Consider the following 17,216-nt stretch of genomic DNA (forward strand, 5'->3'; position numbering starts at 1 on the left):
CTGGTTTAGACACGGTGGGGGCAGTGTTGGAATCGGCATATTTTATTATATTGAGTAAGTACGAATGTATTAAACGTTTTTAGTAGAATTTCTACGATGGTGATGGTATTCACTAGTCATATTTTATTATATTGTGTCTTATTTATTATTTACATATAAAAAAATTTATATATGAATAATTTATTTATTAAAGTTTGAATATCAATTCTTTATTACTTAATGAAAAATTAAAAATAACATATATCCACTTGAAGTATGTATAGATATATTAAATAATTATAATATAAATTTTGTTCATATTCCTTTTTATTTTAAAAAAAATCACTAATTTAATTTGATTCAATATTTATCAAAATTAGATTAAACTAGTTATGTGACCTATTCTTTATTGTGGGTTAGATAATGTTTTCAATAGATTGAGAATTATTTATACCAATAAATAAAAAAAACAAAAACAAAGTGTTTTTAATTGCCTTGCTCCAAGTCAATAATTTTTTTTAATGCAGAAGAATTAATGTGTAGATATTTCTAAGTGTTTTCTGACATTGAATAAAAAATATAACAATGAATAAAAATTTTGATATTTATATAAAATAAAATATATTAAAGATTATATGTGTTAGTAACAATATATAAAATTTCAAGCTAATTTTTAATGTAGTTAAAGAATGGAACAATGTTGTAATTACTACGATAAAATATTTTTTTTTTAGTATTTATATAATAATTTCTCAAAAAATATAAAAAAATAAAAAATAAACTAAAAAAATGATATAAATAGATTAGGAGTAGAATAATAAATATTAAAAGTGTAAAAGTAAAAAAACAATGTAAAGAAAAAGAAATGAAAACACCTTGTGGGAAAGACTACCCCGACCATGGAATTCTTGTGGTGCTCCAATAATAATAATTATGACCCACCAAACCAGTCATAATCTTGACAGTGAGAATCAGTGTGGCCTTATCGTATCTTGTTCATCGTACTTTTGATGGCCCTTTCCACACACTCTTTAGTTCACTTCCACTTTTGATGGTCCAATTTTCACATTTGCTGTTAAAATTCTCATCTTATTACTATATATTTCCTTCTCCTTGTTCACTGCCAAACTAGCTTAACCCTTGGCCTTTATCACTGCCTAAAAGCACCACTCAAAACCTTCAGCCATTGTTCTCTATGGGTTTTTTAGTGCCTTCTCCAGTCTTCTGCCCCCATGCCTTTGTTCTTCTCCTCTTGTGTTTCACGTCCTCTGCCTTGTCAATCGGCAGGAATGAGACCGACCGACTAGCCTTGCTGGATTTCAAGTCCAAAATAACCCATGATCCTCTTGGAATCATGCGCTTGTGGAATAGCAGCATCCACTTCTGCCAGTGGTTCGGTGTCACATGCAGTCAGAAGCACCAAAGGGTGGCGGTGCTGGATCTGCAGTCCCTTAAACTGTCAGGTTCCGTATCACCATATATTGGCAATCTGAGCTTTTTAAGAAACCTATACCTTCAACACAACAGCTTCAGTCATGAAATCCCAGCACAAATTGGCCACTTGCATCGATTGCAAATACTAGCACTACATAATAATTCCTTTACTGGTGAAATTCCTGCTAGTATGTCTAGTTCCTATAACCTCGTTTCACTCATATTAGATAACAACAAGCTGACAGGAGAAATTCCTAAGGAGTTTGGCTCCTTCTTGAAGCTCACAGACCTCTATATAGACGACAACAACCTTGTAGGAACTATTCCTCCATCTTTAGGGAACATATCATCCCTCCAAGAACTATGGCTAGATGATAATAACTTGTTTGGGAATCTCCCTGCTACTTTAAGCAAATTGGTAAACCTCAGGGTTTTATCATTGTTTAATAATAGATTTTCAGGTACCATACCTCCCTCCATGCTCAATCTCTCTTCATTAAGGACTTTCCAAGTAGGGCTTAACCATTTCCAAGGCAATCTCCCCCCTGATCTGGGCATTTCCCTTCCAAATCTTGAATTCTTTTCCATCTATTCTAACCAATTCACTGGAAGTGTTCCTGTTTCAATATCCAATTTATCAAATCTTGAAATGCTAGAGTTAAACCTAAACAAGCTTAGAGGAAAAATGCCTTCACTGGAAAAGCTACAAAGGCTTCTTTCAATAACCATTGCCTCCAACAATTTGGGAAGTGGGGAAGCCAATGACTTGAGCTTTCTCTCCTCTTTGACCAATGCCACAAACCTACAGCGCTTGATTATAACGCAAAATAACTTTCAAGGACAGCTGCCTCCACAAATCAGCAATTTGTCAACTACACTGGAAATCATGGGCCTAGACAGCAATCTATTATTTGGGAGCATCCCTGATGGAATAGAGAATCTCATCAGCTTGAATGATTTTGAAGTACAAAACAACCACCTTTCAGGTATCATTCCTTCTACCATTGGGAAGCTTCAAAATCTAGAAATATTGGGTCTTGCATTGAATAATTTTTCAGGGCATATTCCATCCTCTCTAGGAAACCTGACAAAGTTAATTGGACTCTATTTAAATGACATCAATGTTCAAGGCAGCATCCCTTCAAGTCTAGCAAATTGCAACAAATTGTTAGAGTTGGATCTTTCTGGAAACTATATTACCGGTAGCATGCCCCCTGGCATATTTGGACTATCCTCCCTGACAATTAATCTTGATTTATCTCGAAACCATTTGTCTGGCTCCCTACCAAAGGAAGTAGGAAATTTGGAAAATCTAGAAATTTTTGCTATTTCTGGGAATATGATATCAGGTAAGATTCCTAGTAGTCTTGCACACTGTATAAGTCTGCAATTCTTGTACTTGGATGCCAACTTTTTTGAAGGTTCCGTCCCTTCCTCCTTGAGTACCCTGAGAGGCATTCAAGAATTCAATTTTTCTCATAACAATTTGTCAGGGAAAATTCCAGAATTTTTCCAAGATTTCAGGTCCTTGGAAATTTTGGACCTATCTTATAATAATTTTGAAGGGATGGTACCTTTTAGAGGAATTTTCAAGAACGCAACAGCAACTTCAGTCATTGGGAATAGCAAGCTATGCGGTGGCACACCTGATTTTGAGCTTCCTCCATGCAATTTCAAACACCCGAAGAGGTTGAGCCTAAAAATGAAGATAACAATCTTTGTGATTTCCTTGCTTCTAGCGGTGGCAGTACTTATCACTGGTTTATTTCTTTTCTGGTCAAGAAAGAAAAGAAGAGAATTCACTCCAAGCTCTGATGGGAATGTGCTATTGAAGGTGTCTTATCAAAGTCTCCTAAAAGCTACAAATGGATTCTCCTCGATCAATTTAATTGGTACTGGCAGCTTTGGCTCTGTCTATAAAGGAACTCTTGATCATAATGGAATAGCTGTTGCAGTCAAAGTGCTTAACCTAACGCGTCAAGGAGCTTCTAAGAGTTTCATGGCTGAATGTGAGGCTCTGCGGAACGTCAGACATCGAAATCTAGTTAAGGTAGTGACAGCATGTTCAGGTGTTGATTATCATGGGAATGATTTCAAGGCTTTGGTGTATGAATTCATGGTTAATGGGAGTTTGGAAACCTGGCTGCATCCAAGTCCTGCAACAGATGAGGTGCGGGGGATTCTAGATCTTTCGCAGAGACTAAACATTGCCATCGATGTTGCCCACGCACTTGACTATCTTCATCATCAATGTGAAAAACAAATAGTTCACTGTGACCTCAAACCAGGCAATGTTCTTCTCGATGACGAAATGGTTGGCCATGTTGGTGATTTTGGGTTAGCAAAATTCCTTCTCGAAGACACCCTTCACCATTCGACGAACCCATCAAGCTCCATTGGAATAAGAGGGACCATTGGTTATGCTCCCCCTGGTAAATGTTGTACATACAATTGTTCTGTTCATCGGATTCTTTTTCATTTTAATATCATATTTTCATGCCGCTGTTTCTTCAAATGTCTCTAAATACTTTAAATTTTTCATGCTACTGCTTGCTGTATTCGGTAGCAAACTTACTTCCCATCTTATGATTATGATTGTAGAGTATGGTGCGGGAAACGAAGTGTCAGCATACGGTGATGTATACAGCTATGGCATACTCTTGCTGGAGATGTTTACAGGAAAGAGACCAACTGATGACCTGTTTAATGGTCTGAACCTTCATAGCTATGTCAAGACATTTTTGCCTGAGAAAGTGTTGCAGATTGCAGATCCTACTCTTCCTCAAATAAATTTTGAAGGGAATTCTATCGAACAAAATAGAGTTCTTGAGTGCTTGGTCTCAGTATTTACAACTGGAATCTCCTGTTCTGTCGAGTCGCCACAGGAACGGATGGGCATTGCTGATGTTATAGCCCAACTATTTTCTGCCAGAAACGAACTTCTTGGAACCTGATTACATTACAAGAGAACGACGTACCTAGTTCTGTGTATGCTTGATGATGATGTGATACACTATTTATCTTAGCCTCGATTTTTTCTTTGATGAAGAGCCTATCTATCTCTACATACTTTATCTAATTATGTTGCCCTGAATTGTGAGTTAATTCTATAGTTGTCTTGTTGTCATAAAATAGCTTTATCGCATTTCTTGGTGAATAGCCAATTCCAGTAAGCAACTCCTTTAGCCATAACGTTCCACAATCTTCTTATTTCTCTATGAAATAAGATTGCCCCCTACAAATTTAAAATAGCATGAAGTAGATTTTTTATCAATAATCTTTTCTGCCCATTATGCGCATATATATACACACACTCCAATCAGTTTTCAATCCGAACTTTCAAACGATTGTCAATCTTAATATTGGGAATATCAATAGGCATGACTTAATACATTCTTTCTTCAAAACTCTAAGGATAGTAATTTTTGACTATTTTATTTTACCCTTTATACAAAAACTACAAATTTACCAAACTAGTTTTGCCAATGATGAGAATATTTTGGTTGCCTTAAAGACATTCTTCAACCTCGTCCAATGATTACATATTTTTCAAACAAAATTTTCAAGCCTTAAAAAATGATAAAAGATTTGTTCATGGTATTTTAACTCTCGGCATGGATTTCTCATACTATTAGAAAATTCAAAATTAAATGGTAGGATTTCTTTACAGTAGAATTTAAAAGTTTCAAATTGACAGTTTTACAACGGTTGAAACAAAACCAAAAGACTGAGATTAAGGACCTAAACCCTCAATCCAAATTCTTAGTTCAAATATCTCATGTCTCTGTATTCTTAGCTATAACGAAATCTAAAAAAGAATACTTTGTGATCATGAAGCAGCTCCTACAAAGCAAAAAAAAATAATAATTCCACCCTATCTTCATCTTCATCTTCATCATGTTCCGTCATAGATCTAGCAGATGATAATGAAGATGATTGTTATGGTATTCTTCCACATATACAAAATTCATAGGCATTTTCTGCCCACAAATATAAATGTCAATATTTTTTAAAAAAATATATATTTTAAAAGGCCAAAAACTTTTATGGCCCATTTTCATCTTTAAACCTTTTCAATACCCCTTTAGCCTAATTCCCTTGTCATTAGAAAACACCAAAATTGTTTCTCCACTTGCAGAAGAAGACATTAAACTTTCAGTGGTGGGATTTCTTGGCAAATAACTACATTAACTTTTCAAAAAGCAACATAATTGCTTTACAAAAATTCAAAAATGCCTTCCACAAAACTGCTTTATAAAAGAGAACTTCTCTTAGGCATTCAAGGCAGGACTTCAGAATAGAATTTCTCTATAAAAGAAAATTTATCTAACCCTTTGTAAACAAAACAACCAGGAAGATCCTATTGTAACCATATACAAAATTCTTTGTACTCATATCTCTTATATCCATTTTCAATGCAAATTTAAGTAATATTTCTTCAAATCTTATTTATTACTATTTCTATTATAGTTTAAATTTTGCATTTATATTTTTGCAAATTATAAGTATGCTTTGTGCTTGTTAGAGGATCTCATTATTATTAGATTTGTCTCTTCATTCACACTAGAAATTTGTGTTTATTTCTATATTTATTTATATTGTTTGTGTTTATTTATATTGGTGTTTCTTTAATTTGTGTTGTTTATTTATATTGGTGTTTATTTTTTTTTGTCTCCTATCAAGTATTTATATTAGTGTTTAATTATTTATTTATTGGTATCAGAGCCAGCTAGGATCTGGATAGAGTATTGTTATTGTATAAACTTACAGGAACCAAGTAGAGAACAAAGAACCTTAGAAATATAGATCAATATTATTGAATGATTGTCAGACCTATTTGATAGACAAGAGGGCAGTAAACCATATGACTCGCAACTTATATTTTTAAACTATCTTTTCAAAATCATGGATTCTATTTTTTGCAGAACTATTTCTCTTTCATCCTCTTCTACCTCTGATTCTTCTGAAAATAAAAGAGTTATTAATAATGAAAAAATTACTATATAAGATTTTATAAAAAATATTGAAAATTAGAAAATTCCAAAAGTTCAAAATAATTAGATTTATCGAACATCTTTTAATCTTTTCAAAATTGATTTTACGATAAAAACTGAAAGGACATTCAGCTTACAAAGCCTTTTGAAACCATCCAACTCCTTTCAAAAAATCCTTACAAAAACACCAAGATCAAAACTATAAATATATTTATATTTATCTCGTACAAGTTAGGATTTAACCCCTTACTAAAAAAGGTCTGAATACTTTCATCCTAGTTATCCTTAGAGATTTTAGATTCTAAAATTTCAAAGATTTATTAATAATTCTCATGGAATCCAGTTTATGTAGTGATCATGTTTCCTTTAACTCTTATCGAAACCTTATTATATCCCTCAAAAATAAAAACATCCTACATAGTATGATTCTACATATCAAAACCCATAACTATAATATGCTTGAAGGATGGGTTCTCATACCCTTGATCTTCAAAATCCATTATAAGACAATATTTTATGCTTTTACCAGTAAATATAAATCCCAATCCCAGAAAGATAAAACCTTACTCCTCCCAACAGACCTTTCTAGATCAAATACAATTGAATCCAAATGAATATGTTATCATCAATACCAAACACATCATCTAGCAAAATAAATTTACAAATATCAACCTCAACATCATTAGAAAGCAATTGACCAGACTAGAAAAACAAATATAAAAATCTTTAGTCTCTCCAATTAAACTTCATCAACGTCTGTTGATCAAAAACTTAAAAATCTAGTTTTCAAACCATAACAGGTTACCAAAACTAGTCAAATGTCATTACAAAACAACAAAAAAGACTTCCTTAAAGCTATCAAAAACAATCTCAACCACCTTAAAGTTTCATCTTCCACCTTAATTGCTTATGACACTCCAAATCAATAACCATTTTTCAACCTCTACAAGTTATATCAAAATTATCTAAAATAATCAATTCTAAACTTCAAATAAAGAAGCATTTCAGAAAGAAAGTCCTGAAATCAACAAACTCTTTTGAAAAAACCCTAAAACATTTGTTGCTCTAGATATAACAATAAAAAATAAACCAACCATCATAAACGAATACAGATTCAATGTTTTTTCCTTCTATGAAACTGGAATGTCTAAATATAATATTCTAAACGCCTTACAACAAATAACCATGATTGTCAATGACTACAAAACTTAAACTAGAACCATAAACAAAGTTATAGCTAAATTTCTTATAGTTATTTTTTCTAACGAGTTAAAAGGATAGTCGAATTACCATCCTACCAAAACACAAAATCTTGAAATATTAAACTCATTAAAACATCAAAACAACTAAAGATCAAATACCTATATTAGACTTTATTGGAAATATAATTCAGGATGTAGTTTCAACTTTAAATTACTAAGTAATTCAATGAAGGAAATTTAGGAGCTAATGGCTAGTCACAAATTATTGATATTCATAAGAAATCAACTAGACCATTAGGTGCATCACACTGGGTAAAATTAATCATATCAGCTCAAATAATCAAAACTACCAACTTAAAATCTAAACAAGATAGCTATCTTAACAATATTGGAAAAAGAAAAAAATGTAATTTTCATCAAAGACTAGCACATTCTCAAACCCTCATCAATGTCATTCAATAGCCCACCTAGAGCTTATTATTTTCTGTGCTCTTCTCTAGCAACAATCTTGAACTTCCCTGTCTGTTGTTGCTGCAAAAAAAGGGGGGGGAACCCATCAAAAAGCCATAGAAATATGAGATCTCTCTACCAATCAAAATTTTGAATTGAAACGCGTAATGCTTTTTTTTTCTTTTTTTACCTTATCCCATAATTCAGTGTGTCTTTTGCAGAAGCCAGCAACTATAGTCTCCTTCTTCTTCCCTTCTTTATACTCGATATAAACATCCTCATTCAACCCACAAGTAACATGAAATGCCAGAGGACACTTAGGCTCAGAGCAGTCAATAACACACCCTTTTCTACTCTTGCAAACATAACATTTCTCTTCCCATCTCCTTTTAGGAACCTTAGAATAAACAATTCCTTCACGGCCATCTGGATCTTCAAAAAACACCTCAGGAATCAAAAGTGCGCACACAATATGAGCCCATGACTCATCACGGCCAATTGTTGCGGTGGGTTTCAAAGCACCACCCTTTATTGGACACAAGCAACAAGATAAGGATGGTTGCTTAGTTTCTTTGTCGGATTTAGAAGCCAAACACTGACTACAGAACCAATCACCATCAGGAACACCCTTTATTAAAGGATTGCCATAGCAAGTAGTGTGAACCATTAAATCGCACCCGTCACAAAACACTATAGGATCTGTTGGATCCCCATCTGTGCTTTGACAAATAGCACACAAAATACCATCATCCTCTTCCTCCTTATACTCTTGTTGATTGTTTTCATAAAGAAATGTGACTTTCTCCTCTTGTTGTAAACTATCAATTGACTTATTAATAATTGGAAGAGGGGTTTTCTTGTTTTCCTCATCTGCTTTAATTTCTTCATTAGAAGAAGGAATATACTCAACGTTGAGATCGATTAGCGGCGAAAGAGGCTTACCGGAAACTAAATCAGGATGCAGTGCCCAAACCCTCTTCTTGGTTGGCAAGCAGTACGCAGCACTAGTAGTGCCTTTGGGATCAGCATCCGCAAGAAGTGGGTTCCGGGACTCCTTTCGCTTCTTGGCCGGCAATTGCGAGGAGAAGGGCACATTTTCTTCGTTTTCTTGTTGCTGTTGCTGTTCTAAGAGGGTGTGCCTTTTGAAAGGAGGTAAGGCTTGGAATTTGGTATCCATTGTTGATTCTGTGTTTTTTTGGGATTTTGCAAGCAGAAAAAGATGGAGGCGGAGATTTAGGGCTTTTGTGTGGTTAAAATTTTGAATTATTAAAGGCAAATTTGGTTTGGAGGGAAGAGAGCCCGGGAAGGGAAGAACAACTCTATCAAAATCTGGTTTTTTGTTTTCGTTTTTTCAGTTTCTCAAAGCTTTGTGGCGGCAACTTAATTTTAAAATTTTCATGCCCCTCCAACTATCAATAAGGTCTCGTTTTGGTCCCCATAGCACCGGCAATTTTATTTATATCCTTCTCTCCGATTTTGGGCATCTGCTTATTTTATTTATAAGCTTTGTAATTTAATCTGTGGGGGTGCTCTAGGCATTTTCATTCCGATGCTTGTTTTCATATATTCGGACCAACTTCTATATACGATGCTTGTTTTCATATATTCGGACCAACTTGTATAACTAATTTTCCGATTCTCTGAGATCAAATTAACATTCATGAACCTTCAATAGCAGTCAAACTTAAAACCTCTAGAAAAGCATAATTGTTTACGGCTCATGGTGACCTTAAACCCCAACACTTGGAACACCAACTCGTGGGCAACAAATTTGTTCATCCAGGCCTACCTTCCCTCTCCCATAACATCTTGCTGCTCTGTAAGCTCTTTACAATGCACACAATAAGGTCAATTCATAAAAACTTCCGTTGTCCTCAATATTGTACTCTGAAATTACAAAACCTAGACACATTTCAAATGCCAAATACTAACAAGATGGGGGTACATTACAAGTCTGTAGTGCAAAGTCCACAGTTCAAACACAGAATAAATCTCAAAATTTGTAATCATAATGTTACTGAAAAATATGGCATTCCACATTTCTCAAATCAACCATGAAAGGCCCACGTCACTAGCTACTGCTTATCGAGTTTCTAGATGTCATGTCAATCATCATTCTGGGCAGGCACACTGCGTCTCCAAATTCCGGCCAGGACACTACCAAAGATTGAGTGGCAGACACTAGAAACAGCACACGGCACTGCTGTAAGCGGGTTACCAAAATGCTTTGTAGCAAGAACAACACCGAGCACAGAGTTCTGAAAGATAAAACAGGAAAAGTGGAATTATTTGTCTTCATAGAAAATGGGAATGCATAGGAGAGATCAACTTCTAAATGTGATAGACATTAGACACAAGGGGGCCAAGAGCCATGGTCCCACCAAAGTTGAGAATTTCTCTCTTTTGATGCAGCGCGAGATTTATTTTGACCTCCTCATGAATAGAGAATTTGCCTCTTTCCCTTTAAACTAAAAGGATAGATTTTTAAACATATTTAGCCCCTCCATGCCAAATGTAAAATTCTGGCCCCATTAAAGCATCAATCCAAGGATCTGCTCCCAAAATCACCAAAGTACCATTCACAGCAGGCGGCCACAACAAGACTACTGTAAACTTTGCCTGGAATTGGAATCTACAAACTACTATATGATTACTCCACCGTGTACAGTGAAGTGTAGCATATGAGTCATCAAATAGAGAACAGGAGAGAAGCATCCCTTAATAATCCAGCTAGAGTAATTATCTACCTGCATGCCAACCTCAATCGAGATGGTCCGTGATGATGCCACATCAAGCCCTAGCATTCTTGAAAGCAAATATCCAAAGAAAAAACCACACGCATGAAGGAGAAATGCAGCAAGCACCACTTGTCGGCCAGACATAAGGATTGCAGAAGAACTCTGGGCAATTGCGTTTCCACACAGAACAGCAACAGTTCCCACAGCAATGGGTGGCATCAAGGGAGATACAATTTTAACCAGGCTCTGGAAATACTGATTTAGAAATGCACCAACAAGTACAGGAAGCAGCACGACCTGTCTTTGTAGCAGGAAATGACAAAATTGCTCTTGAAGTTAATGGCATCAAAACAGGATCAGGGCAGGAAAATGTACCTGCATGGTTGACACTAAGAGTCCAGTGGCATCTACTGCAACATATTGCCCAGCCAGTTTAGCTGTCAGAAATGGGGTCATCACCTGCAAACGGCAAGGGAAAAGAAAATACTATTATGGAATCATAAAGGGCAAACAAACTCCAAAGGGTACTGCAACGTATTGCCCAGCCAGTTTAGCTGTCAGAAATGGGGTCATCACCTGCAAACAGCATGGGAAAAGAAAATACTATTATGGAATCATAAAAGGCAAACAAACTCCAAAGGAGGTGTTTTGCATTTTATGGACCGATTGTCAGTAAAATTACTTTAGCAAAAATAAGAAAAATTAAAAACTCCTTCCTTCCAAACTACATCACAGCTGAACACAAGAAAACTGTATTGTACATATTTCATAAATCTAAAATTTAAATTCTTTTTGAGAAAACAAATCGATCTCCTGTAAATTTTAACTGGACAAAGAAAGGTGAGTAGATGAATGCTAAAAGGAGATGTCGATGCAGTATGTATAAGTGAAAAGCATCATCCTTGAATTTCTTCACATAATATTGCATTTAGCTGAATGCACTGAATTTTACCAGGTAAAAGAGGGGAACATAAGAAGAGAGAAGGGCTAGTTACCAACCACAGATGCAAAAGTGCTCGCTGCAGTCATTAATACTGAAAGCGCCACATTTCCACTGGAAAACAAAAAGGATTGTCACATTTGTTGGTTCCAGTGTAATTAAGCACAAAAAGACAGAAAGAAATAATTATGATTACAACAGTAAGAATCACATACCGGGCAATATAAGTGACAATGTTACTTGCTGTTCCTGCAGCCAAAAAAATTATAAACTATATTTGTCATAAAAATAAGCAAGAAAAAGGATCAATAGTACACAATTAACAGATATGCATACCGCCTGGGCAGCAACCAACCAATATGAGACCAGCTGCATAGTAAGATGGCAGATTCAATAGCTTGCTCACTAGAAACCCTGATATTGGCATCACCTGCAAACCATTCACACATCCATGCTCTATTAGCAGTTAACAGAATTTGATATAAAGCTGAAAAATCTCCTAGAAGTGGTTTATTAGCTATTACTTTAGTGCTTTTCAAAAAATTTACAATATCATTCATTGTGGTGGAAAAAAAAAGTGATATTGACAGAAAGGAACGCAAGTAACCACACACTCAGAAATGGAAAATGAGTCAAGTTATACAGTTCCATGAGGTGGGATGCAACTGAGCACGTCCAGACCGTATATGGACAGATTTCATTTAAAGGATGAACTTCTAGTATTGATTCTCCAAAATGAGAATTGAGATTTGTATGAGAATGGCATAAAATGCACTTTTACAGTACAATATTACAACTTAGAAAACCTATCTTCATACAAGTGTCGACTTATTAAATCATGAACAGTTTTGACCTTACCATCAGCTCTACATTACTAAATAAAGTACATTCTTAGGCACCTTTGCTAATGCACTGTAGCAGGAGTATTCGACAGCCCACGGTAGGAGTAATCCACTAAACACTCCAAAAGTCAGAAACGGCTTTGTGGAAAACAATGGTGACTTAATACTTCATTTTTAATTTGATAGAAAAGCCTTTCTTTCCAAATCCTAAGCCAATATGTTTTATATCTTCTTCATGAAGCTAACGATATAAGTAGCAAGAATTTGATCTCACCAGACTTGAAAGCCCTAAAACATAAAACACACTATCTACCTTTTTCTAGTTAATATGACTCATTTAGATCGGTTGATTTGATAAAAGAAAACTTGAAAGGACTAAAACATAAATGCTCAAAAAAATTATTACAGCAACAGACCTAATATAGTCCCATAATGCTGATGATTTTCATTGAAATGCAATAACTAACAAACAAATCTCGATATAATACTAAAGAATAAAGCTCCTTTAAAACACTGTTAAGATTGAAGGGAACACTGGACATAAACAAACAAACACAAAAAGAAAAGAACAACAGATAGAGAGAGAGAGAGTTGAACAAACCGAGTACTGGAGCACAAAGCCAGAGAGCACCTCTTTAGGCATAGCAAAAGCGTTGCTAAGATCATCAAGTGTAAGTGTCATACCCATACCAAGCATTGTAAGAGGAAGGCCAATACCGACCCATTTGGGAGTGACCCAATTATAAGCAGTTGGTCTTAGGAGACCTAATAGGCAACCCAAAGATACCCATATCGGAAATGCTGTAGATATTGCGTCACTAATCACATCAATCCACTCCCTCAAACCCCTTTTAGAACCGGTACTCAAATCGTTTGATGAAATGCCACAATGAAGTTGGTTTGCTGATTTTCTACCGAATTTAGGCTTCAAAATGAGTGGCCAAATGGGTTTGTTTTGCGGGGTTTGTGAGCTTGGTTGGAGTTGAGATTTAAGTGAGAAGGCGAGTCCATGTGGTTTGATTCTTGTTGGATGGCTTGAAAAGAGGTTTGTGTATGGCTTGAATACGAAATTGTTTGATGTTCCTGAAAGTAATGACTGCATTTTAGCTTCGTGTACTCTTTTCTGTTACTATCTGTACGACTAGGATAGTCGTTGAGGAGCCCAGCTGGATTGCATTTGTATAATGTTTGATGCCATCAAGGGAATGGATCGTCATTGGAAATAGCGATGATTTGGACACGGCCATCCTGTCATTATTTATTCCTTGATTTGTTTATTAAAATAAGTTAGTTTTTAAAATATTTTTTATTTAGAAAAATATTGAAATAATATTATTTTTATTTTTTAAAATTTATTTTTGTATTAACATTTAAACGAAAATATTAAAAAAATCATTTTAAAACATAGAAAAATAAAAAAAAATCAAATTGTTTCATAAATTCTTTTAAAATACAAGAACAAACGACTTTCTAATCTCTTTTCTTGTGTATTAGCTGTGGTTGATTTAAGGGGTGTTTTGGAGTAAGTTTCAATCTATTTTTTAATAAAATTTAGAATTTCTTGTTTTAAATTAATTTTTTTAGTGTTTTTTTTATAGTTTTAATGTCCTGATATTAAAAAAAATTATTTTAATGTTTTTCGAGCGAAAATAATATTTTGAAAATTATCCGCTACCACACTTTTAAATTTAAATGTCCTTTAAAGACAGTTTTCTTTATGAGTTAATTATAAATTAGCAAATTGATTAATCTCTTTAATTTGAAAAATAACTAAATAATCTCTTAATGAAAATTTACCAACAAATAGCTAACTGATCTATTGCTTTCAATATTGATATCTAAACAATCCTAATAATTCATTTTAAATATTTATTGTAATAATATTTTATTAATTAACAAAATCTGAATGGCATTTGTTTTCACTCTAGCAATTGATAGTCAAAACCCTGACTTGCCTTTAGAGAAATCATCAAAGGAATTGACCATATATGGGTAAAATGATCTTTTTATATGAACACAATAGTTATTTTCAAATTTTGTGGGGTTAGATTGGTTTTTTTACATTGTTTAGGAACTGTGATAACTAAAATACCATTTACAGAAAAAAAAAATGAAGCAACGTATATAGGGGTTTTATAGACAATTCCATTTTATATGCACAGTGGAATTATTTTGATGCCCTTAGGATTAAAAATTTTAATGCTTCCTTATAAATTGTATGCAAAGTAAAATTACTTAAATTGTCTCGAGGTCAAAATTTTTAAAGTTTCCTTGCTAGGAATTTTTGGTTTTTTATTCTTGGTTTTTTAGTTAAATTGACGTTAATAGAGCAATATAGTCTTTCTATAAATATAAAGTATTGTAAAAAAAAAATAGGTTCTTGGTGCATGTCTCACGTGCTAGCAAGTGGACACCACCCACACCCTTCGAGTGGTGCTTGCAATATCATCCTACAATTAAACTTGTCTTTCCACGATCGAATTAGAAGCACACTAATGTCCTCTCTCTAGTGGTGTGATGTGTGTGGGCGATGAAGTTGTGGTTGGGATCTGACGGGTTTTTTTTTCCTCTCTCTTCTCCTTGCCAAAGTATGATGGTATTCAGTCATTTATTTTTTGTTTATAATTTGGTGCTTATTCTTTTGATTGCTATTTGTTTTTTAATATTCTTTTGATTTATTTTTTCTTCAATTTCGTCTTGAATCATTTGGTTTAATTTGATTTTTAAATCAAATTTGGTTCTCATTCTTTTGATTTTTTTATCCTTTTACCAATTGAATTTTGTTTTTAATTTCATCCCTAACATTTGATTTCAATTTATTTTTATATCAAATTTGATCTCCATTCTTTTTATTATTGTTTATTTTGTTTAAGATCTTTTTTTATTGCATTTGTTTTTTTTTCAATTTTATCCCTTTTTTATTTATGATTTTGCTTCTTCTTCTTCTTCTTTTCCTTCTATGGGGTTACTCTAGGCTTTAAGAAAAAAAAATTACAGGTTTTGAAGGTTAACACGGGTTTACTTTTGTTTTATTAGGTCTTTTTATCAAATTGATTTATTTTTAATTTCATTCTTCAAAACTTTATTTTTGGGAATTGGTCTTCGTGTTTTATTTTTTTTACTTTTATTTTTATAGGCCTATTACAATATTAAACACATGACTGCATTGTTAGTGGGTTAATTCGGTTTAATCAAATCTATTTTGTACTTTTTTTATTTTGTAGTTTCATCACCCGACAATTTTTATTGAGAATTTTGTTTCATTGTTTTTTAGATTTGCTTTTTATATGGTCATTGTATGTCTCATAACCACGGTCACAAGTTTTGAAAGTTAATATGAGTTGACTTTAGTTTTTTGCTGTCCTTTTTAAATAATTTTTTATCAATTTCAATTTCAAAATTTAATATTTTAAGAATTGATCTTCATTCTTGTTTTTCAATTTCCTTTCACATCTAATTTTATGTGAGATCAAATATATTAATTTATTTGGTCATAAATGTTTTTATTAAAGTGAACACAAGACGAAGATATCCATATGTTATTCCATCTTCGTAACAAAATACTTGTTCGTACACTTTCTAAGACACTCAGATGTGAAATGATCAGAGATAAGAGTGCGTCAGGAAGGCTGTTAATTTGATCATCACCTTCAATATCCATCTTCATAAATGACAAGCAAATATATATATATATATATTATAAAACCTTAGATATATGGATTCTAAATAGGATATTTTGATGATGAATTTAAAAGAGTGATGAAGGGTTGATAAATACTATGAAAAGTAAAATTTTACTGCACTTCTACTATTTTTTATTATGACTTTGGAGATTTATTTATCCAACCACAGTAATAATATGCACGAAACTCGAAAAGAAAGTTTCCTTTTAAAAAAATAAATATTTTTCCTTATTTTTATCCAACTGTTAAATATTGACACACGTATACTCACACCATGAAACTTTCACTAATAAATAACATGGTCCCCAAAATGTTTTTGAAAACTTTGTTTTGGTCTTTACATTTCATTTTATAACAAAAACAATCCTTATTACATGTCAAATTGTAAACTAGCTCAAAATTAGTCAAATAATTTTAATGGGTTTATAGATCTCATAAGAGTTGAGTAAATTTAAATATGATAAAACCACGGTCATTTATATATTTTGCTTTTTAGATTTGCCTTTTATAAGGTCATTTTTTATCTCATAACCACAGTGACAAGTTTTCAAAGTTAATATAAGTTGATATTAGTCTTTTGCTCTCCTTTTTAAATTATTATTTTTTCAATTTCAACTTTTAAAATTTAATTTTTTGGAAATTGACTTTCATGATTTTGTTTCACTTTGTTTTTACATTTAATTTTTTATGAGATCAAATATATTGATTTATTTGGTAAGAAATATTTTTTTATAAAAGTGAAGGCAAGACGAAGATTTCCATATGTTTTTCTATCTTTCTCACAAAATGTTTGTTTGTATATTTTCCGGTATATTTTCTAGGATACTGAGATATGAAATGATCAGAGATAAAAGTGCGTTAGGAAGGCTGCTGATTTGATCACCACCTTCAATATCCATCTTCATAAATGATAAGCAAAATTATAAAAATAAAAACCCTATCTATATGGATTCT

The 17,216-nt window shown here is 33.2% G+C and overlaps 3 protein-coding genes across 5 annotated transcripts in view; 1 reads left to right on the forward strand and 2 right to left on the reverse strand.

Moving 5' to 3' along the window:
• LOC18103329 (probable LRR receptor-like serine/threonine-protein kinase At3g47570) overlaps nt 1-4,545 on the forward strand; it is a 38,895-nt gene extending 34,350 nt beyond the window's left edge. Inside the window, exons 2-3 of one of the 3 annotated variants that reach the window (XM_052445476.1) lie at nt 2,835-3,845; nt 4,015-4,545. In XM_052445476.1, the coding sequence (XP_052301436.1) occupies nt 2,835-3,845; nt 4,015-4,367 (1,364 nt within the window). In that variant the 3' untranslated portion in view covers nt 4,368-4,545. The remainder of the gene's footprint in view (nt 1-2,834; nt 3,846-4,014) is intronic. The other 2 variants (XM_052445475.1, XM_052445474.1) reach the window with 2 other exon arrangements.
• A 3,300-nt stretch (nt 4,546-7,845) lies between these two features.
• LOC7470914 (uncharacterized) lies at nt 7,846-9,510 on the reverse strand. The gene is made up of 2 exons (XM_024611579.2): nt 8,250-9,510; nt 7,846-8,140 (listed from the first exon to the last, which is right to left on the reverse strand). The coding sequence occupies exons 1-2, from the start codon at nt 9,234-9,236 to the stop codon at nt 8,087-8,089; spliced, it is 1,041 nt and encodes a 346-aa protein (XP_024467347.1). The 5' UTR covers nt 9,237-9,510; the 3' UTR covers nt 7,846-8,086.
• A 383-nt stretch (nt 9,511-9,893) lies between these two features.
• Nucleotides 9,894-13,777, reverse strand: LOC18103331 (probable sodium/metabolite cotransporter BASS1, chloroplastic). The gene is made up of 7 exons (XM_024611578.2): nt 13,181-13,777; nt 12,074-12,167; nt 11,953-11,986; nt 11,797-11,851; nt 11,173-11,256; nt 10,807-11,094; nt 9,894-10,317 (listed from the first exon to the last, which is right to left on the reverse strand). Exons 1-7 carry the CDS (start codon nt 13,679-13,681, stop codon nt 10,165-10,167), a joined length of 1,209 nt encoding a protein of 402 aa, XP_024467346.1. The 5' UTR covers nt 13,682-13,777; the 3' UTR covers nt 9,894-10,164.
• Nucleotides 13,778-17,216: the final 3,439 nt, after the last annotated feature.

The sequence above is a fragment of the Populus trichocarpa genome, chromosome 11 (assembly GCF_000002775.5).
Source record: "Populus trichocarpa isolate Nisqually-1 chromosome 11, P.trichocarpa_v4.1, whole genome shotgun sequence".
NCBI classification, from domain to species: domain Eukaryota; kingdom Viridiplantae; phylum Streptophyta; class Magnoliopsida; order Malpighiales; family Salicaceae; genus Populus; species Populus trichocarpa.